The sequence below is a fragment of the Stegostoma tigrinum genome, chromosome 3 (assembly GCF_030684315.1).
Source record: "Stegostoma tigrinum isolate sSteTig4 chromosome 3, sSteTig4.hap1, whole genome shotgun sequence".
In the NCBI taxonomy this organism is placed as follows: Eukaryota; Metazoa; Chordata; class Chondrichthyes; order Orectolobiformes; family Stegostomatidae; genus Stegostoma; species Stegostoma tigrinum.
The window spans coordinates 58795101-58817451 of NC_081356.1; the positions used below are offsets into that span (position 1 = coordinate 58795101).

General features: G+C 41.5%; 1 protein-coding gene across 4 annotated transcripts in view; it reads left to right on the top strand.

Moving 5' to 3' along the window:
- golm1 (golgi membrane protein 1) overlaps positions 1 to 22351 on the top strand; it is a 42128-nt gene that overhangs the window by 12649 nt on the left and 7128 nt on the right. For 3 of the 4 annotated variants that reach the window (XM_048527303.2, XM_048527300.2, XM_048527302.2), the window contains exons 2-4: positions 12180 to 12234; positions 19582 to 19663; positions 20733 to 20874. In XM_048527303.2, the coding sequence (XP_048383260.2) occupies positions 12180 to 12234; positions 19582 to 19663; positions 20733 to 20874 (279 nt within the window). Of the gene's footprint in view, positions 1 to 7649; positions 7727 to 12179; positions 12235 to 19581; positions 19664 to 20732; positions 20875 to 22351 lie in introns of all 4 variants that reach the window. The other variant, XM_048527304.1, reaches the window with a different exon arrangement.

Genomic DNA, 22351 nt, shown 5'->3' on the forward strand with positions numbered 1-22351 from the left:
AGGCCACTGTCTCGAATTCGTAGTCTCTACAGCGCATATAAAGGCCTTTCGGCCCATCTAGTCTTCGCCCACCCTCTCGCAGAACGTCCCACGCATTTCCAGTTTATTACCGTAACCGCGCCGTGGCTGATCTTTCCTTCTGCATTACCTTGGACGTTCCGAGGCAACTTTAGTATTATCAGTCCACCTAACCTGCACATCTTTGGAGTTCTGAATTTAGGGCTGAGCCTGAAAAGTGACCAGGAACGTTTGTGCCACATGCGACAGTCATTGTCCATTTTCAAAAAGAGCGAATCCAATAATTTTTCCTCGAAATTCCGTGGCGTCGCCATCGCAGAATATCCCAATATCAACATCCTTGGGGTTGCCATTGTCTAGAAACGGAACTAAACCAGTGATTATAAATACCATGGCTAAAAGTGCTGGTCAGAGGCTGGGAATTCTGTAGAAAGTTATCACTCCCACCCTCCTGTAAGGCACAAGTCACGAATGTAACTCAGTTGTTTGGATGATTGCAGTTCCAGTGACACTCAGGAAGTTTGACACCATCCGGGAAAGAAATAGCCTACTTGATTGGAAGATTAGATTAGATTAGATTCCCTGCCTGTGGAAACAGGCCCTTCGGCCCAACAAGCCCACACCGACCCTTGAAGCATCCCACACACCCCTGAAGACTATGGGCAATTTAGCGTGGCCTATCCACCTAGCCTGCACATCTTTGGACCGTGGGAGGAAACTGGAGCACCCGGAGGAAACCCACGCAGACATGGGGAGAATGTGCAAACTCCACACAGACAGTCATCCAAAATTGAACCCGGGTCCCTGGCACTGTGAGACCAGTGCTCACCACTGAGCCACCGTGCCGCCCCTAAATCTAATATCGTCACCATTCTCTTTCTACTTCATTGATAAATTGGCAAGTTTGTTTGGAAAATTTCCAAATTGGCAAATATATGTACCAGCTACAAGATGCATTGCAACAACTCACCAAGGCTTCTTCGACAATGGCGTGCAAGCCTGTAACCTTATTATGATGATGACTAACCAAAGTACTCATTGACTGTAAAGTGTTTAGGACATATGGTGGTCATGCATTAAGTACAAAATGTTTTATAAAACTGGAACACTGGTCTATGTAATGCTGTATTATGATTGGAGGAAGAAATCATCTTAATTGTTTTGCACGTTAAAACAATCTTAGAATGGATGTCAGTGTAATTTTTTGCACTCAGGATTATTTACCAAACTTTATTCAGTCACGGTCATCTGTTGGCCAAAGTGTTTTCAGTTTTGTAAGCAGAGGCTAGTTGGACACATCTGGCATCCTGCTTGGTGTGGACAGCCAAAGGGATATGTAATTCTGAAGAAGAGTCATTCCCTGTTTCTCCGGGTTGGATCCCAACGTCCACAAACAAAGCTGCATTAGGACACTATTTAAAAAGGCCAAGACACACTGCAACACTCCAGAGCAACTCAGGAAAGAGGAAGAACACCTGCACAAGATCCTCGCTTTAAACGAATATACCCACAACTTCATCCACAGATTCCTACAAAACAGACAACAGGAGGACACAGTATGACCTAACACATTTATCACACTTACCTACATCAGGAACATATCAGAACTGATAACAAGACTCCTAAGACCACTATGAATCACGGTGACTCACAAGCCCACAGCCACTCAACGACAAACACTTAACAAGGATTAAAGATCCCATTTCCACAATGTGCAGAATAAATGTGGTTTACAAAATACCATGCGATGACCATCACAAACATTACATCGGACAGGCAGGAAGGAAACTAGCCATCAGAATACATGAATGTCTGCCAGCAGCACAACAAACTCTCCTTAATATAGGTACATTCAGACAATGAATGCCATCAATTTAACTGGGACAAAGTAACCATAGTAGCCCAAGCCAAACACAGACACGCATGCAATTTCCTCGAGGCATGGTTCTCCAGCCACACTTCAATCATCAAACATATAGAATTGGACCCCATATAAAAACCCATACAGATCGAAACTGGAAATGACACTACTCACCATTACAGACCGTACAGTATAAATTCCAAGTGGAGTAAATTAACATTGCTTCATCGGAGGCACCACTGATGATGTCACCTAGTACGGTGATGAAACATTTGAACAACAATAAGCCAGCTCAGCGAGCAAGTCAACAACCTCAACCTGAGCTACAGATCTTTGCCAAAACTTAACACCTTTGCTATTCACCTTGTCTATGCCTCATTTTATAAGACATTATAAGGTCACCCGTCAGCATCCAGGGGAAAAAAGTCCCAGACCATCCAGCCTCTCTTGACAACCCAAGTCTTCCGGTCTCCTTTTTCTGCAAATTTACACAAATCTAACCATTTAATACTGTTTGCTAACTGAAACATTTTACACTAACCGAAGATTGTTTGTTCTATTTTGGTATCACCTGGGCACTAGTATTTTTAAATCTTGGTTTCTAAAATAACTTTTAAAGGGCATTTTTAACTTAATGTAGTCTGTAAATGAGGGAATTGGTTTAGGCACCATCTACAATTGTTGATCCATCCCTAGGAATTTTCATTTAATTTAGAATAGCTTTCATTGTCACATGTACTCGTGTGTGTAAAAAGTTTGCAATGTCGCCTCTCGGCAGCATCTTAGGTACAAGTTACCTAGGTACAGATACTTTTGAGTTCTTATAGAATTGAAGTAGTAGAAAAAATAGGCTAACGTGTGAATACAGAGTTTAAAATGTCCAGGAACAAGAACAAACTTGATGGAAAAGTTCAGCAGGTCTGGCAGCATCTGTGAAGGAAAAAACTTAACGTTTTGGGTCTGATGATCCTTCCTCAGAACCTTAAAAAGTCCAGAATGATGATGATAAGTATCTGTAAAGTACACATTATAGTCCTTTTCCACTGAGTCTGTGTCTGCTGGGCTTCTTAACTCGAGGCCTCGTTGTCTCCACGCACTGGCCTCTGCCCAGGACTGTGCTCCAGGATTCGTTCCTTGGCTGGCCTGAGCTTGCCCTCTGGACTCCGGCTGACGACTGCTGTGCTCCTGCTCTGTCCAGGACTCGGCCTGCATGCTCTCTCCCTCTGCTCCGGGCTCTGGCTGCAATTCACTCCCTGTTCTGTACTCCCCCCCCCCCCCCCCCTCCAGGTAGGGTAGTTTAGAAGGTTAAAAGTTGGTGGAGGGGAAGAGAAACTGCAGCAAAGAGAGAAAGAAAGGTGAGCAGAGGAGCCACGGATGGGATATCTTACTCTGCTGCCATCTTGTGGAGAATTTCCAAAGTGTAGTGGCGAAGCTTCCAAAGGAAAGCTTTATTTCTATTGCTGTATATTAATTAAAATGTACTAGTCACTCATTGATTTTGAGGTTAATTGATGCTGCGCCCTTTAAAGCTGGGTTCAAGTGTTTGCCAAGCTAAGTAAAAACCGAAAGAATGGCAGATGCTGTAAATCAGGAGCAAAACCAAAGTTGCTAGAAAAGCTCAGCAGGTTTGGCATCATCTGTGAAGGAAAAAGACTAGAACTAAGGAAAGGCACCAGATCCATAACATTAACTGATTATTTTTCCTTCATGGGTTCTGTCAGATCTGCTGAGCTTTTCCAGCAACTTTGTTTTTGTTTGCTACGCTATGCATGTGCTCATTTTGCATCTGAAGTATGTGATGAATAGCATTATGCAAGGCTCCTGTATTGTATGCACCTGAAACTGACACGCAGCCCCCTTTCATAAGTAAATAAGGTGCCTAATGTGCATCTATGTGTGATCTTGCTTGATATTTGACCTCTGTTCGATGGCTTGTGGCCTCAAAATGGCCATGTTTACATGAGGCCTAATCATGGTCCTTCTTTACGCATGTTAAAAAAGCTTTTTTAACATAGTTCTGAGGATCATTACTGACTGGATCCATCCTGAGCCCATAATGACCACTCCCATCCCCATGGATCCACCTGAGTTGTTACCAAGAAAGCAGCCAACTACAGCCCGAAAGTACTGAGTAAGGGGTAGTAGGAACTGCAGATGCTGGAGAATCTGAGATAACAAGGTGTAGAGCTGGATGAACACAGCAGGCCAAGCAGCATCAAAGGAGCAGGAAAGCTGACATTTTGGGCCTAGACCCAGTGAATGAGTTGCCTCTGACTGTTTAAATTGGCTTGTCCATGTCACTGGCAATATGCTTATGACATCCTTGAACTTCTGAGGACACTGTCATTTTAAAACTGTTGTTGGAGTAGTGTGTCAACTTCTGGTTGTCCAGCTATAGGAAGGATGTTGTTAAGCTGGAGAGGGTTCAGAAGAGATTCACCAGGATATTGCTGAGGATGGACAATTTGAGTTATAAAGGACTGTGTTCACTGGAACTTAGGTCAAGAGGTGACCTCTATAGAAGTCTATAAAATCACAAGGGGTATATTTAGGGTGAATGGAGGGTGCCATTTTCCTAGGGGATTTCAAGGCTAGGTGGCACATTCTTAAAGTGAGAGGAGAGAGATTTAAAAAAAAGGTACAAACTTTAGACAGTGTGGTTTGCATGTGGAATGAACTTGCTGAGGAAGTGGTGGATATGGACAAAATTATAATGTTTAAAAGACATTTGGATAAGTACATGAATAGGAAAAATTTGGAGGGACCAGGAGAAGGTAGATGAGACTAGTTTCCTTCAGGCTTATGTTTGGTATAGACTGGTTGGACTGAAGGGTCTGTTTCCATTCTGTATGACTCTGACTGTATAAAAGCAACATGTTTTGGATGTTGGAATTCTGAATCAAATATACTGCTGCAGAAAATCAGCAAAGTTAGCAGCAGTGGAGAGAAATATGGTTAACATTTTGAGTCAGATATGACTTTTGATACCAGACTCAATGTTAATATTGCTTCTCTCTACAGATACTGCCAGTCTGGCTAAGTTTCTTCAGCATTCTTTGTAATTGTTTTACTTTCTTCATTGGTTCTCAAGGTCTGTTATATACTGCATTAATTCTTAATTAAATAAGAAAATGTTATATAACATATTTTAATGACTGCAGGATTTCCCAAAACACATTGCAGTTTGTGTAGTCATTTTGGAAATCTATTTTAATGCAGCTGGATAATATTCTTGGTCATGGTGAGATTTTAGAGTGAAGCGTGTGAATATATCAGATGCACGCATTTTAATTTTTGACCTTGGAATTATATCTCCATCAATTGTATACTAGCTAGTGTTTCTGTGTTCACTTGATCTTGTATTTTCTTTCACATCTGCTTGCTGTGTTATTTTAAATGCTGGAATTTTATAATCGTATTTTTGGTGCAGTGCATAATAGTAGGAAAAGTGGTGTCATATGTATGCTGCCTTAACTTGGACACATGGAAGCTATATGAATTCTACTGTAATGTCAAAAACAAATTACAGTTTTAGGTGGTGTGTAATTGAATTGCAAGAAATTTTCATTTATGTGACGTCTTTCAACCTTCTGTACCATTCCCAATTGCTGCACAGCTAATTATGTACCTGCAGAGTTTTTCTAACAAACAAGCATTCAATATGCATGTACAGTTGTGTCCATCAACTTGTAAAATTTCTTGCATTATCCAGAACACTGGAACAACCTGGCACTCATCTGAATAGTGCAATGATAACTTTGTCTTCCTGAGCAGGGCTTCTCAGTTTAAGGTCTTACCAGAGCTGGGCAGCTTTAGTAGTTCAGTGCAATCTAAATACTAGGAACCAGTTTACATTATCTATTTAAAGCTATGGTAATGCAAAATGAGAGTGGGTTGATATTTTCTATGGACCCCAGTTTTTGTCATGAGTGTCTTCATTGTGATAAAATTCAGGAAGAACTCAGGAATCCCAACTCCCACACCTGAACCCAGCATTTATGGTTTCCACAAGGCTGGGACTTAGTTTGCACATGCATGATATCTGGAGACAGCTGGCCATTTAAATGACTGATTTTGCATTGCTTGGTGTCTGTAACCCAAATTGTGGAGATATGATCAAAAAGAAACAGATCTGTTTTCAGGGCATTTCTTTCAGGTTGCCAGGGTATCCTTTTGGAGTGCTGAGATACCTTTGCTGATATGGTCCTGCAGATCTTGGGGGTTGAATCAGGTATCTTTTTGGGGATTGGGGTCAGAGATCCTTTGAAGGGGATCAGATGCCCTTTAGGGCTGTTGATTGTGCAGAAAATTGTGTGAGAAAAGTACACAAATCCCTGAAACTGTCCAACTTGTTAAGACCTACCAAGAATGTCAATGTGTTTATACGAATGAGTGGTTTTCTCTGTACTCGGAGTATGGAAACCTAAGAATATTTTCTGTGCTTTGTGCATTGGTACTCAATGGGTTGATATGGTACGTGAAGGGACAAATGGATGGTGGTTGCAGGTTGGCAGAGCAATATAAGGGGAATGGGTAGAAGGCGTTATGGTGTATAGACTGCCATGTCAGATGCATGGGGAATGTGTAGGGATTTCGGAGCAGTAAGATAACCCTTTTTGGATCTGGTCCTGTTTTCACTTTAGGGAAGAGAAGGGATGGACACCTTTTTGTATCATGAAAGAGTTTGGTAGAAAGAAGGTAAGCAACAAAGGCAGCTGGCTCACTGTCATAAAGTTTGAGACTAGAATCTGGCAACTTATTTGCCCTTGTTGGAGGTGAAGGGAGAAAAATTTTTAAGGAGATAGTATGCATAGGGAAGAGAAGTTGGTAATATCCTGGAATACAGAGCAGTTTTAGCAGGTTCAAGTAGGATCCAATCCTAACCTTAATGTTCCAGTCAAGTTGAATGCCTGTGTTAAGGATAAACATTCAGAAAATCAGTAAAATTTCCAGAATACCTTTTTGTTGGCCAGTAAAGGATTAATTCAGATTTCTTGTTGACAACAGAAGCTTACATCAGACACTCGTTGACCTGGAACTTTAAGTCTAGAGAGATACAGACTTGATGGCTGACCTCTACTGAATTTTCCAGTTTTTGTTTTTTTTTGGTCTTCAGCATCCTCAGTATTTTGCGTGGTCTTCAGCATCCTCAGTATTTTGCGTGTGTCTATTAGGGTTGTACCCGTTTCAGCAAACATGGTTCAGTTGATGTACCATTGCCTTTAAGTCAGAATGTATTGTGGATTCAGTTTTAAATCCAGAGACCTGAATATCATTGTGCCCCTTTGCAATAGTGTTGGTGGTGCTCCCTTTTGGACGGGACACTCAACTGAGGCTGCACCTGTTACTTGAGGTGGTTATACAGGATTCCACAGTACTATTTTGAAGATAAGCAAAGAAACTCCCAATATCTCCTAGTTAGTATTCATCCTTCAGCACTCAACCAATTATCTGATTGTTTTAACGTTACATTTGCGGAAGACTTCTGAACTCAAATTTAGGATTATTGAATAGTGACAGCGTGGCAACCACTGTGCCAGCCATGTCCATGATGGTTCTCTACTAGAGTGAACTAGGCCCACTGCCTAGTTTTGTTAATCCAATTTATTTTTCGTATTTGCTTGCACAGCACTTGAGCTGTGTATTTCAGATCCAAACCACTGACTGACTATGTTTATCTTCATAGCCACTGACTGGCTCTTTAGCATTCAACCTAATGTTCTCTGGTTCTCAGCCATTCTGCCAGTGGTAACAGTTTTTCTCTCTTCAGACCCTTGTGATTTTGAATACCTCCGACAAATGTCTCTTCTCCAAGCAGACCAGCTTCCAACATCTCCAATCTATCTTGTAAGTTAAGCTCCTCATCCGTAGAACCATTCATGCTGCATGCATCCTCTATAGAGTCTTTATGTTCTTTTAAAACTGTGCCTGGAATTGGACATAATACTCCAGTTGAGCTGAACTGTTTTTAAAGGGTTCATCATAACTTCTTTGCTTAAGCTCTGTGCCTCTCTTTAGAAGGTCACAAGTCACATGACACCAGGTTAGAGTCCAACGGGCTTATTTGAAATCATAAACTTTCAGAATGCTGCTTCTTCGTCAGGTGAAAGTAAATACCAGGAGCCCAGAATGTATTTTTAATTGATTTTACAGTCTTCTGTTATTATCAACAATTGCCACTTTTGCTGTCAGGTCCTGCTGCTTCTGCACCCACTTCAGAATCGCATCTGTTATTTTACCTTGCTATTTTCTTGTTCGTTCCATCAATTTGTTGCACTGTTTCAGGATACGTAATTGGTTGTCTTGTGTTTTGACATATCCTGAGATTGTGAAAAGTACTTTATATAACAAAATAGTTGGTCTTTTTAGGGGATAGTTAAGGGAGGTATTCATAATGTGGTTGCTGGCTTGTATGGAAGTACAAAAAAAGTTTGGAAATGACTTGAGTTTGCATATCAGTAGCAAAATCAGTGTTTGTACACAATAAACTGATTCATATTTTCAATATTTTGACAGTTGCTTAGTTTCTTTAGCTCTTGCAATGGCTAGAATTTTGTATTTGGCTGAAGAAAATAAAACTACGTATAGTAATCTGTCAGTGATAATGGGTGATAATCCTCAAGTTCACCTGGGCCATCTCCAACACATCCCTCACCTTCCTGGACCTCTCAGTCACCTAGCCAAACTCGTCCTCACCCTCAACAACTTCAACTTCTCTTTCGATTCCTCCCACTTCCTACAGACAAAGGGGGTGGCCATGGGTACCCACATGGGCCCAAGCTATGCCTGCCTCTTTGTAGGCTACGTGGAACAGTCCCTCTTCCGCACCTACATAGGCCCCAAACCCCACCTCTTCCTCCGTTACATTGATGACTGTATTGGCGCCGCCTCTTGCTCCCCAGAGGAGCTGAAACAATTCATCTTCCACCCCAACCTCAAGCTCACCTGGGCAATCTCCAACACATCCCTCACCTTCCTGGACCTCTCAGTCTCCATCTCAGGTAACCAGCTAGAAACTGATGTCCATTTCAAGCCCACTGTCTCCCACAACTACCTAGAATACACCTCCTCCCACACACCCTCCTGCAAAAATCCCATCCCCTATTCCCAATTCCTCCGCCTCCGCTGCATCTGCTCCCAGGACGAGGCATTCCACTCCCGCACATCCCAGATGTCCGCGTTCTTCCAGGACTGCAACTTTCCCCCCACAGTGGTCGAGAACGCCCTTGACCACGTCTCCTGCATTTCCCGCAACACATCCCTCACACCCCACCCCCGCCACAACCACCCCCAGAGGATACCACTCGTTCTCACATACCACCCCACCACCCTCCGGATACAACGCATCATCCTCTGACACTTCTGCCATCTACAGTCCGACCCCACCACCCAAGCCATTTTTCCATTCCCACCCTTGTCTGCATTCCGGAGAGACCACTCTCTCCGCAACTCCCTTGTCCGCTCCACACTCCCCTCCAACCCTGCCACACCTGGCACTTTCCCCTGCAACTGCAGGAAGTGCTACACTTGCCCCCACATCTCCTCCCTCACCCCTATCACAGGCCCCAAGATGATTTTCCATATCAAGCAGATGTTCACCTGCACATCTGCCGATGTGGTATATTGTATCCATTGTACCCGGTGTGGCTCCCTCTACATTGGGGAAACCAAGTGGAGGTTTGGGGACTGCTTTGCAGAACACCTCCGCTCGGTTCACAACAAGCAACTGTACCTCCCAGTCGTGAACCATTTTAACTCCCCCTCCCATTCCTCAGACGACACGTCCATCATGGGCCTCCTGCAGTGCCACAATGATGCCACCTGAAGGTTGCAAGAACAGCAACTCATATTCCGCTTGGGAACCCTGCAGCCCAATGGTATCAATGTGGAGTTCACAGGCTTCAAAATCTCCCCTTCCCCCACTGCATCCCAAAACCAGCCCAGTTCTTCCCCTCCCCCCATTGCATCCCAAAACCAGCCCAGCCTGTCTCCACTTCCCTAACCTGTTCTTCCTCTCACCCATCCCTTCCTCCCACCTCAAGCCGCACCTCCATTTCCTACCTACCACCTCATCCCACCTCCTTGACCTGTCCGTCTTCCCTGGACTGACCTATCCCCTCCCTACCTCCTCACCTATACTCTCCTCTCTACCTATCTTCTTTTCTCTCCGTCTTCGGTCCGCCTCCCCCCCTCTCCCTATTTATTCCAGTTCCTTCTCCCTATCCCCCTCTCTGATGAAGGGTCTAAGCCCGAAACGTCAGTTTTTGTGCTCCTGAGATGCTGGTTGGCCTGCTGTGTTCATCCAGCTCCACACTTTGTTATCTTATAGTAATCTGTCTTTTAGTTGGAAATCTTGTGTATTTGACTTGCTCCAATGTGAGAATTAGGAAATTGCTGGCTCTGGTTGTGCATTTGCACTGAAGATGGTGGCCAGATCACAAGGAATAAAGAAGTTATTGTGTTTAATACTAGAGAAAGATAAAGTACCTGTTACCTTTTGAGGAGAGTTCTGGTGATTGTTTAAATTACTGTAAACCATTGTTTTTAAGGCTTTTTTTTACAACTTGCATTATCGTTTTCATTTTTACATTATTTGCATGTGTTGTTGACATCAGAGCCACACCTGCAGGTTAGCCTCGGCATCACAGATCAGTACACAGTTAATGAACAGAATCTCTAATGATGTGAATCTGGAAATTAAGGCTGAGTGTACTAGAAACCCATCTGAAGATGATTGAAGACCTTCATAAAATCATGGCTTGAGTAGCCATCTGTGTCACGAGATTCAATATTTTCCTTTAAAAAGTAAGAGTGCTTGGGAAGAAAATCATTGGAGTAAAGGAACATTGATGGATAAGAGAAGTGAACGTGTATTTCAGTTTCTCATGATTGATAGGTTGTCAAGAGTTTTCTAAAGATAATGCTTTTAGTTCCAAGTCTGGAAGAGCTGCAGAAGAAAGAACTTGAATAATGTTTCTGAGCCTTTGAGGAAAAGTGGCAAAGACCTTCTGTAGAGTGTAGAGAAAGTGTCAGGAAGATCACTCTAAGAGTCTGCTTCATAGCCTCTGATCATGGAATGTACAGCACTGAAGGAAGTCATTTGGCTTACCATTTCTTGTCTGACTGTTTTGAAATAGCTATCCATCTATTCCTGCAGCTCCATGATGTTTTCTTTTGAATTTAGATAGTATTTAGTTACTTTATTTTGCATGCTATTTGTGTTGAATGCACACTGCTATACAAGTATTGTACAGTATTTCAACTGATTTCTTGCCTTGAAAAACCAGCGTATATTTGAAGGAACCTAATTCCTTTGATTCTTCTAAGAACTGATGATTCACTTAAACTTTTTAATCTAAAGTTACAAGTTTCCAGAACTAGAACTATGTGGTAAATGAGAACTTGCTTGGTAGCAATGCTTCTGATTTTGCTCTAGTGCTAGTAGTAATAATACAGTATGAAGTAAGATGAATGATGTGCGAGTACAGTTAAAAATGCAGAAATTGTTCTTGCAACCACTCTATTAGAAATGCAAAACCAAATTACTGAGATGGAAGTGGAGAAATAATTCAGTTATTAAAGCTGTTAATGTGTCGATTTAACACAAACTGATTTAATATGGTGAGTTGCGATTTTATAGTACTCCTAAGAATGTTAGTATTAGTGCTGTCAGTATGCCATTATTGAAAGTTCAGTCAATATTCATCCATGGCAAACACTCCTGATTTTCTAGGGTGTCCCAACTTGCTATTCTGTGCATGGTCAACTTTTGTCAACATATGTTGAGCCTGCTCGGTTGTCATGTTTTGTAACATCCAGGTGCTCCTATGTGAGATTAGCACGGGTTCACATTTCCAGATGATCCTACTTACTGTAGCTATACTGCGTTTAGAGTCTCAGTAACTGGATAGCTATAGAGCTGTAGGATTTGGTTTTGCATTAAATGGGAGGATAACTCCCCTTAAGTAAGTAAATGTGGCAAAGTGAACATTGTAGATTGATTGGAGATCCACACGTGGAACTGAAATTGAGAGGTAGCTTTGAGGAAATGAGGGAAGCAAATTTTAATTTTACTGTTACCAGTTTTGCAGTTTCCAGCACAGTGCTCTGTTTGGACATACACAGGAAGACTAAGAAGTGAGACTTTATTTGTCTCAATTCCTACAACAATAGTTTTGTAATTTGTTTGAATGTTTATGGATTACAGATGAAAAAACAAAATGAATAGACTTGTAAATGCAGATAGTATGTTCAGTTTCCTAACTCTTTTTTAATCTGAATGTTTGCTTTTCATTTAAAGGAAGCCCTGAATAAGAACATTACCAGCAGCACAAGGATAATACAGACACTACAAGGTAAAGACATTCTTTATTCATTTTGAGCAGTATAGTATTCAGGATTAGATTGTTCCAGTGTCTAAGAGGAGTTAATTAATTGGTGCGTCCAGTAGTAATTGAAGTTGATAAATCATTTGGAAGTGGCAGTTGGAATTTATGCAAAAACAATTGAAGTTTTTTGAGGTGTGCCAAAAGACTGCTTAAATAGAAGTACCAGCTGATGAAATGGACATATTAAGAATATGTAAGCACCAGAACCCACTGCAAGTGGTGCATTTCAGTCGTTGTTTTAAATGAGCAGCTTTGATGCTAGACTGTCATCAACAAAGCTATCAAGCAACCCTGGGTGAGCAATTACTTGCTGACTGACACTTAGTTTGGGTTCTGCCAGGGCCACAGCTCCTAATCTCATTACAGCTTTAGTTGAAACAGGGCCAAAGGAGTTAAGAGTGACTGGTTTTGATATCAAAGCCAGATTTGATTGTGTGATATCAAGGCATTTAGCAAAACTGGAGGCACTAAGAATAATGGCGAATCTCTCTGCTGGTTGGAGTTATGTATCTAGCACAAAGGAAGATGGTTGTGAATGTTGGACGCCAGTTATTTCACTTTCAGGATATCTCTGCGAGTTAGCAGGGTGGTGTCCTTTGCTTAACCATCTTCAGCTGCATCCACCTGTGATAAGGTTGGAAATAGGGATGTTCACTGATTGGAGTTACAAACATTGTGCGTTCACAACTCCTGATATACTGAAACAATATATTGTGCACTGTTAATCATCATTTATATAAATGATTTGATTGAGAATTTGAGTAATGGTTAGGAAGTTTGTGGATGACACCAAGATTAGTGGTATATTGGACAGTGAAGGTTTTCTGTGAATGCAGCGAGATCAAGATCAACTCGGTAGTGGACTGAGGAATGGTAGATGGAGTTTAATTTAGATAAATGCAAGATGTTGCATTTTGGTGGGTCAAACCAGAGCAGGACTTAAACAGTCAATGTTAGGGCCTGGGGAGTGTTATAGAGGGATCTAGGGGTACAGGTTCATAGTTCCTTGAAAGTGGAGTCACAGGTAGACAGGCTGATGACGAAGGCTTTCTGCATGCTTGCTTTCATTGGTTAGAGCACTGAGTATAGGAGTTGGGATGTCTTCTTGCAACTGTGGAAGACATACTGCATGTTGTTCTGGTCATCCTGTTACAGAAAGGAGATTATTAAACTAGAAAGAGTGTAGGAAAAATTTACAAAGATGCTATCTGGACTGGAAGGTTTGATTTATAAGGAGAGTTTGGATAGGCTGGGACATTTTTCCCCAGAGCATAGGAGGCAGTGGTAATCTTATACAGGTTTATAAAATAACGAGAGGCATAGATAAGGTAGATGGCCATTCCCCATTTTGTGGCTCAAAGAGTGGTGTGGGAAAGAGGGTTTCCTTTTGATGGGGCACCGGCATCAGTTCTGGGACAGGAGGGATCTATACTGCTGGGATTGACTCCACCTGAACAGGGCTGGGTCCAGTGTTCTGGTGAAAAGGTTAAACAAGGTGGCCGATTGGATTTTAAACTAATAAGTAGGGGGGAAGGGAGGAGTGAGCAATTAATGGAAGGGAGTATAACAATTAATGGAAGGCAAAGCAGCAGGTTAGTGGGTGATGAGGAAGCTTCAACTCCTTTGAAAATTAGGAAAATGTTAACGGGGAGGAGAACTCGAGCTGTTAGTAACGGAGGTGATAGGACTCAAAAAGAAGGTGCAAAAACTGGCGTAAGCGCACTTTATCTGAATGTTCAGAGCATTCAAAACAAGATGGATGAGTTGACGGCGCAAATCATGGCAAATGGGTATGATTTAGTGGCCATTTCAGAGACATGGTTGCAAGGTAGTCATGACTGGAAGTTAAATAACCAGGGGTATCAAACTGTTTGGAAGGACAGACAGGAGGTTCAGGGAGGTGGTGTTGCTCTGATTTTTAAGGATGATATCAGGGCGTTAGTGAGAGATGATATAGGTTCTACTGAACAAAAGGTTGAATCCGTTTGGGTGGAAATTAGGAATAGCAGGGAGAAGAAGTCACGGATAGGTGTGGTCTATAGGCCACCAAATAATGACATCCTACTGGGGTGGGCAATAAACATAGAAATAGCTAATGCATGTAAAAATGGTACAGCAATTATCATGGGGGATTTTAATCTACATATTGATTGGTCAAATCCCCAGGTCGGTCATGGCAGCCTTGAGGGGTTCATAGAATACATCCATGATAATTTCCTTGAACAATATGTAATGGAACCTACGAGGGAGCAAGCTATCCCAGATCTGGCCCTGTGTAATGAGACAGGAATAATTAATGATCTCACAGTTAGGGATCCTCTTGAAAGGAGCGATCACAGAATGGTCGAATTTATAATACACATGGAGTGTGAGAAGATTAAATCCAGCACCGATGTCCTGTGCTTAAACAAAGGAGACTATGATGGGATGAGGGAGGAGTTAGCTAAGGTAGAATGGGGGCAAAAACTTTATGGTGGGTCAATTGGGGAACAGTGGAGGACTTTCAAAATGATTTTTCAGTGATCGGGAAGTACTGTAGGAACAGAGAGACATTCATGATAGACTAAGGGAATAAATAAAAGTGTCAGAATGAAGGAAAAAAACACATACAAAAAAGCAAGGAGTAGTGGGAAACTAGTAGACTGGGAAATCTTTAAAGGCCAACAGAAAGCCACAAAACAAGTTGTAAAGAAAAGTAAGATAGCTTATGAGAGTAAACTAGCTCAGAATATAAAAACAGGCAGCAGAAATTTCGATAAATACGTAAATCGTAAAAGAGTGGCTAAGGTAAACATTGGTCCTTTTAGAGGATGAGAAGGTCAATTTAATAACTGGGAATGAGGAAATAGCCGAGGCATTAAACAGTTATTTTGTGTCGGTCTTCATAGTCGAAGACACAACTAACATGCCAAAAACTGATGGCAAGAAGGTTATAGCAGGTGAGGACCGAGAAACTATCATTATCACTAAGGAGGCAGTGCTAGGCAAGCTAATGGGGCTAAACGTAGACAAGTCACCTGGCCCTGATGAAATGCATCCCAGGGCACAAAAAGAGATGATTACATAGAACATAACAGCACAGTACAGGCCCTTTGGCCCTCGATGTTGTGCCGACCTGTCATACCGATCTCAAGCCCATCTAACCTACAATACTCCACGTACGTCCATATGCTTATCCAATGACGACTTAAATGTACCTAAAGTTGGCGAATCTACTACCGTTGCAGGCAAAGCGTTCCATTCCCTTACTACTCTGAGTAAAGAAACTACCTCTGACATCTGTCCTATATCTTTCACCCCTCAATTTAAAGCTGTGCCCCCTTGTGCTCGCCGTCACCATCCTAGGAAAAAGGCTCTCCCTATCCACCCTATCTAACCCTCTGATTATTTTATATGTTTCAATTAAGTCACCTCTCAACCTTCTTCTCTCTAATGAAAACAGCCTCAAGTCCTTCAGCCTTTCCTCGTAAGACATTCCCTCCACACCAGGCAACATCCTAGTAAATCTCCTCTGCACCCTTTCCAAAGCTTCCACATCCTTCTTATAATGCGGTGACCAGAACTGTACACAATACTCCAAGTGCGGAGATTATGAGGTCACAACAGGAAAGTGGAACTCAGGCCACAACCACATCAGCCATGACTTTCTTGGACAGTGGAGGGGGTGGTTCCCGCAGATTGGAAAACAGCCAGTGTAACTCTACTGTTTTAAAAAAGGAAGTTGACAAAAAGCAAGTAACTATAGGCCAGTTAGCTTAACTTCGGTAGTGGGGGAAAATGCTTGACTCTGTCATTTAAGGAAGAAATAGCAAGACATCTAGATATAAAGAACAAAGAAAATTACAGGCCCTTCAGCCCTCCAAGCCTATGCCGATCGAGATCCTCTGTCTAAACCTGTCACCTGTTTTCCAAGGGTCTGTATCCCTTTGCTCCCTGCCCATCCATGTACCTGTTCAGATACATCTTAAAAGACACTATCGTGCCTGCATCTGCCACCTCCGCTGGCAATGCATTCCAGGCACCCACTACCCTGTGCGTAAAGTACTATCCATGCATGTCTCCCATAAATTTCCTCTTCTCACTTTGAACTCATGACCCCTAGTAATTGAGTCCCCCACTCTGGGGGGGGAAAAAGCTGCTTGCTATCCACCTCGTCTATACCCTCATGGTTTTGTACACCTCAATCAGGTCCCCCTCAATCTCCGTCTTTCTAATGAAAATAATACTAATCTACTCAATCTTTCTTCATAGCTAGCGCCCTCTGTACCAGGCAACATCCCAGTCAACCTACTGTAAGTTATATAAATTCTTTGAGGACATTACTTGCATGGTGGACATTGGGGAACCTGTGCATGTGGTGTATCTGGATTTCCAGAAGGCATTTGTCAAGTTACCACACCAAAGGCTGCTACGTAAGATAAAGTTGCGTGGTATTACAAGTAATTTATTGGCATGGACGGAGGATTGGTTGACTAGTCGAAAACAAAGAGTAGGGGTAAATGGGTGTTTTTCTGGTTGGTGTACAGTGGCTAGTGGTGTGCCTCAGGGATCATTGTTGGGACTGCAATTATTTTCAATTGACACAGATGATTTGGAGTTGGGGACTAAGCGCGGTGTGTCAAAATTTGCAGACAACACTAAGTTGAGTGGTAGAGCAAAGTGTGCGGAAGACACAAAGTCTGCAGAGGAATATAGATAATCGAAGTGAGTGGGCAAAGGTCTGGCAGATGGAGTACAATGTTGATAAGTGTGAAGTCATCCATTTTGGTAGGAATAACAGCAAAATGGACTGTGTTTTAAATGGTAAAAAATTGCAGCATGTTGCTGTGCAGAGGGACTTGGGTATCCTTGTGCATGAATCGCTGAAAGTAGGATTGCAGGTGCGGCAGGTAATTAAAAAGGCAAATGGAATTTTGTCTGCCATTGCTCGAGGGATGGAGTTTAAAAACAGGGAGGCTCTGCTGCAGCTGGAAAGGGTCCTGGTGAGGCCACACCTGGAGTACTATGTGCAGTTTTGGCCTCCTTACTTGAGAAGGGATATACTAGCACTGGAGGGGGTGTGGAGGAGATTCACTTGGTTGATTCCAGAGTTGAGAGGATTGGATTATGAGGAGAGATGGAATCGGCTGGAATTATACTCATTGGAATTTAGAAAAATGAGGGGAGATCTTATGGAGATATTATGAAGGGAATAGATAAGGTGGAGGCAGGGAGGTTGTTTCCGCTAGCAGGTGAAACTAGGACTAGAGGCCATTCCCTGCAAATAAAAGGAAGCAGTTATAAGACTGAGGTCAGGAGGAACTTGTTCACCAGAAGGGTTGTGAATCTGTGGAATTCCCTGCCCAGTGAAATGGTTGAAGGCACCTTGTTAAATGTGTTTAAGACAAGGCTAGATAAGTATTTGAACAGTAAAGGAATTAAAGGTTATGGAGAGTGGGCGGGTAAGTGGAGCTGAGTCTCAAAAAGATCAGCCATGATCCTGTTGAATGGCAGGGTAGGCTCAAGGTGGGGATGTGGGGTGGTGTCTGTCTTTTCAGAGGGTGGTGACTGTCTGGAACAGGCTGCCACAGGTAGTGGTGGATGCAAGTACAATTTTTTGTCATTTAAGAAATATTTAGACGTGTAAGTGGATGGCGAAATTGTGGAAGGATGTGGACCAAACATAGGCAAATAGGATTGGTTTTAGTTGTGAAAACTGGCAGCATGGAAATAGGCCCTTCAGATTAACTTGTCCATGCTGTAGACCTCTAAGACTTTAAGACAGGTCACCACCTCTTTCTCAAGGGCAACTCAGGGACAGGCAATAAATGCTTATCATCCAGCGACACATTCGTCCAACAAGTGAATTTTAAAAGTGGGTCCGAGGGATGAAGTGGGTATATGTGCTGTTTAAGACTTATGCCCACTCCTTTAATCAGATGCTGATGGTGTTACAAAATGATGAGAATCCACTCTGGTAGTTCAGTTTTATACTCCCAATAATGAACTTGCATAATAATTGAGTATTATTACTTTAGACCTTGGATTCTATAGTAGAGGAAAGCTTGATTTTCGGTTCCAATTCTGTTTGGATCTGAGTGTTTGTTTTAAGTGGGTCACCAAGTCATTTTGAACACTAAGTATATTGAGTTAAAAATTTATAAGTCTTGTGATTTTAGCTAAATGACCAGAAGCTTGCTGTACAGGGCGATAATTCTGAAGGTTTTTGCTTGACTTGGAATTCTACAACCAAGTGAGAGATGGCTTCAGAAGTACATTCTTTCAGAGGAAAGAGGTTTGTAGCAGCAGAGGTGCTGCTATTAGCAGTGTCCAAGCAGTTGGTACTGGGGATAGGTCCTGAGTTGCTGAGAAAACGGGTAAGAAGTCTGCAGAAGGCCATGGAGGCATTGAAAAGGAAGACCACCTGAATGGCTGTTGAATACTTGTTTAGGGAATGCGTGCTAAGTAGTTGGCAGTTTGTTTTAAGGGTCTTAGGGGCAAGCATTCACTCAGTGCTGTTTTTTTTCCAGTTAAAGGTCAAATTTGAAAGGAAACCAACAACCGAACCAATGAGCAAGAAGTTTTAGCATGACAACGGGGTAGCTTTTACTAATGTTTGAGTATATGTAAGGGTATTGTTGAGGTAAAAGAGATGAATCTTTCTGATAGTTGAAATGAGCTTTTCCCATTAGTTCTTATATAATCTGAGTTTTTCGTTTCATTTGTACAATAAATCTTTTATGTTCTATTTTAAAAGTACATTGGCAGCATCTCGTGAATATGTTCAGTGACTGGCCTCCATGGTAAGAAAAGTAAATGATTTATTGAGCCAGACTTCACTGGAATTTGACTTGTCCAGTATTATCATTAGCTGGGATCATACCCAATGTACTTGAATTTGAGAGAAATTTGTGAACTTCTAGAAATGATTGCATGGAAGCACTGAGAGTGGAAACAGGAGAGTTGCTGTTTAGAAGATAAAGTTAGAAATGAAGAAGCTGTAGTTAGAGGAGAGAAAAAAGAAATTTAGAGAGGATGGCGGGGTGGGAAACAAGTGGAAAAGTTTGAGATTGAATAAATTGAAGTTGAGAGAGAGTGAAATGGCTTGAGTTGGAAAGAGAGGAGAAAGTGAAATTGAAGTAAAATGGGTTGAACTGCAAAAAGTTAGAGGACACAGACAACATGGCTTGGCTAGAAAAGTCTTTAAAGTAAGCTAAACGAGACAGTTCATACAATGTTTTTGATTCCACTGAGGAATTTAACTCAATCAGTTTGGAGTCTAATGATAATTGGTTTATCTGACTGTATTTTGAGAGATGCTTCTTTTTACTTCAGAACAATTTGGAGAGCTGCAAAAAGGATATAGCCATTTAAGTCAAAAGTTACAGGAACTGCAAAAAAAATTAACCTATGATGTGTAAGTATGTGAGCTGTTCAGTATTTATTATACAGAAATTCATGAATACAGTTAACTTTGTACTTTGTGTTGTAGGAGTATAAATACCTTGTACATACAAAGTGCTTTTAATTTGAATAACCATTCCAATATATTTCATAAAAAGCTGTAAAATTGATGTTTGCTTTCAGTACGCTTTGCCATTTGCAGATTTCATAAGTCATTTGTGCTGCTCGCATTTGTGTCAAGGAATCTAATAAATCCATGATAAATAGGGACTATGAAAATTATCTCCTAGATTACTTTCTTTGAATTGTGGGATTAATACCAATTACATACATGGGATTACATAGGATATAAAACTCAGATGTGTGACACAGCCCAACCAGTCTATGCTGATATTTATGTTTCATTTTGATCCTTTCCTCCCGTCTTTTCTAATCTAAATCTACCATTGTACCGATTCCCTTCTCCCTTTTGTGCTTGACTACTCCCTTTTAAATATGCCTGTTATTTCAATCACTCCTTGTTGTGGTAAGTTCTGATTTCTTACCGTCCTTTGGAATTCCCAATTGGATTTTTAGATTGTTGAAATGTATCACTGTCTTTAGTTATGCTGTCCCCCACAAGGATATAGGTTTTGATAAAAGATATCATAATTTTAAAGATCTATATTAGATCAACGCTCAGACATTTCTTTTTCACCAAGTGCCAGTTTGTTGATCCTTTCCTTATTTTGCCCTAATCTCACTCCACCCAACATTTTTGGCTTGTAATGCATCTTATCTTCCATTATATCACAGATGGTCTGTTTTTTTTCTCCACGCACTCCATGTGAATTATTAAAAAACCCTTTACATTCTCAACTTGACCCAGTTTTGAGAAATGTTCAGCTTGAAATTTTAACTCTTTTCTCTACTGATGCTAGCTCTGGTGAGTATTTCTTGGTGTACTGAATCTATGTAGCATCTTTGCAGAAATTTGGAACCTCTTAATTATTCAGTATTGTGACATATGTCCGCGAGTAAATTCAGTGACAGTTTTAAGCAGAATTAATGAATTGTTGATTTATTTTTACTTGACTATTCAGTACTCAGTGCAGTAACCAAATAAATGATCAGAAAGAGCTGTACGAAGAGCAAATTAAGGAATTAAACAAGAGGCTTGCGGAGGCCACAAAGTTTCAACCTGAAAACAGAAATGCTGAGCCAACTAATCAAAGCAAGTTATTGGTAAAGACACAATCCATTTACAGTCTATATGTTTTCCAATCCAAAGCCTTGGATGTGCTTTTTCTTTTCACTTTCAATTTTCTTTATGAATCACACACTATATCCTTTATTCTCAAATATATTTGCTTGAATTGGAACCTTCAGATTAACTGCTTGGTGATAGTGCAACTCTGCAGTGGTTTAATATATCTGATATTAGAAACCATGCAGAACCTGGAAAGTGGCAATTCGTGCATAAGAAATATCTTTAAAAGAGAGAATTCTAAGAAGCTTACAATAAATTAAAAGGTAGCAAAAGTTTTCACACAGCATTGAGCTACCTTTTGAAATAATTGCTCAAAGTTTGTGGCATTTAGAAAAAAGTGGGTACAAAGGGTATTGAGTAAAATGCATTATTACATTAGCCTTTAGCCAATCTGATTCTGTAACCTTCCAGGGAATATATTCCAGATCATTGTAACTTGCTGACTTACTTTTTAAAAAGGTTCCCCATTCTGACCCTGGTTCTTGATGCAATTATCTTGAATCTGTTTCCATTGGCTAACTATAGAAGAGTTCCTCCTCGTCTGCTCACAACTCGTCATCTTTTCTGTTCTAATGAGAACAATCCCAGCCCCTCTAGTTTCTTTGATTCTGAGACTAGTCTAGCAAATCCTCCTTCAAACTTGTCCAACATCTCGACATCCTTCCCAAAGTAGGGTGCCAAAAATTCGATATGTCACTCCACCTGAGGTTCAATCAGCATTTGGAGTGCCCCAGCATAACTAACTTGTTTTTATACTTTATGCCTGTATTTATAGACACTAAGTATAGGATTCTGCTTGTATTGCTGGAAAAAAATGCATCTCTTGTCAAGATGTATTCATCTTGCATTTCACAAGAATACATATTTAAGGGGCAAACCAACATTCACACTACATCAGAGGACAGTGCTGATGGTTGACAGTGGACTCTGGCAGAGGTCTTCCCATGGTAAATGCACCCATTAATGATGGTTGACAGTTAAAAGCTAGGCTTTTAAAATTTTAAACCAGCTAGGTTGACTTAGATTAGGCAAGGACTGTCATAAGAAATGAACAATTATGTGACTGTTAAGTATTTCGTTGAATTGAAACAACTATAGAGTGTATACATATTCCTTTATGTCTGCAAAAAACAGACCCTGTTTCTAAGATAATAAAATGTGAGGCTGGATGAACACAGCAGGCCAAGCAGCATCTCAGGAGCACAAAAGCTGACGTTTCGGGCCTAGACCCTTCATCAGAGAGGGGGATGGGGGGAGGGAACTGGAATAAATAGGGAGAGAGGGGGAGGCGGACCGAAGATGGAGAGTAAAGAAGATAGGTGGAGAGAGTGTAGGTGGGGAGGTAGGGAGGGGATAGGTCAGTCCAGGGAAGACGGACAGGTCAAGGAGGTGGGATGAGGTTAGTAGGTAGCTGGGGGTGCGGCTTGGGGTGGGAGGAAGGGATGGGTGAGA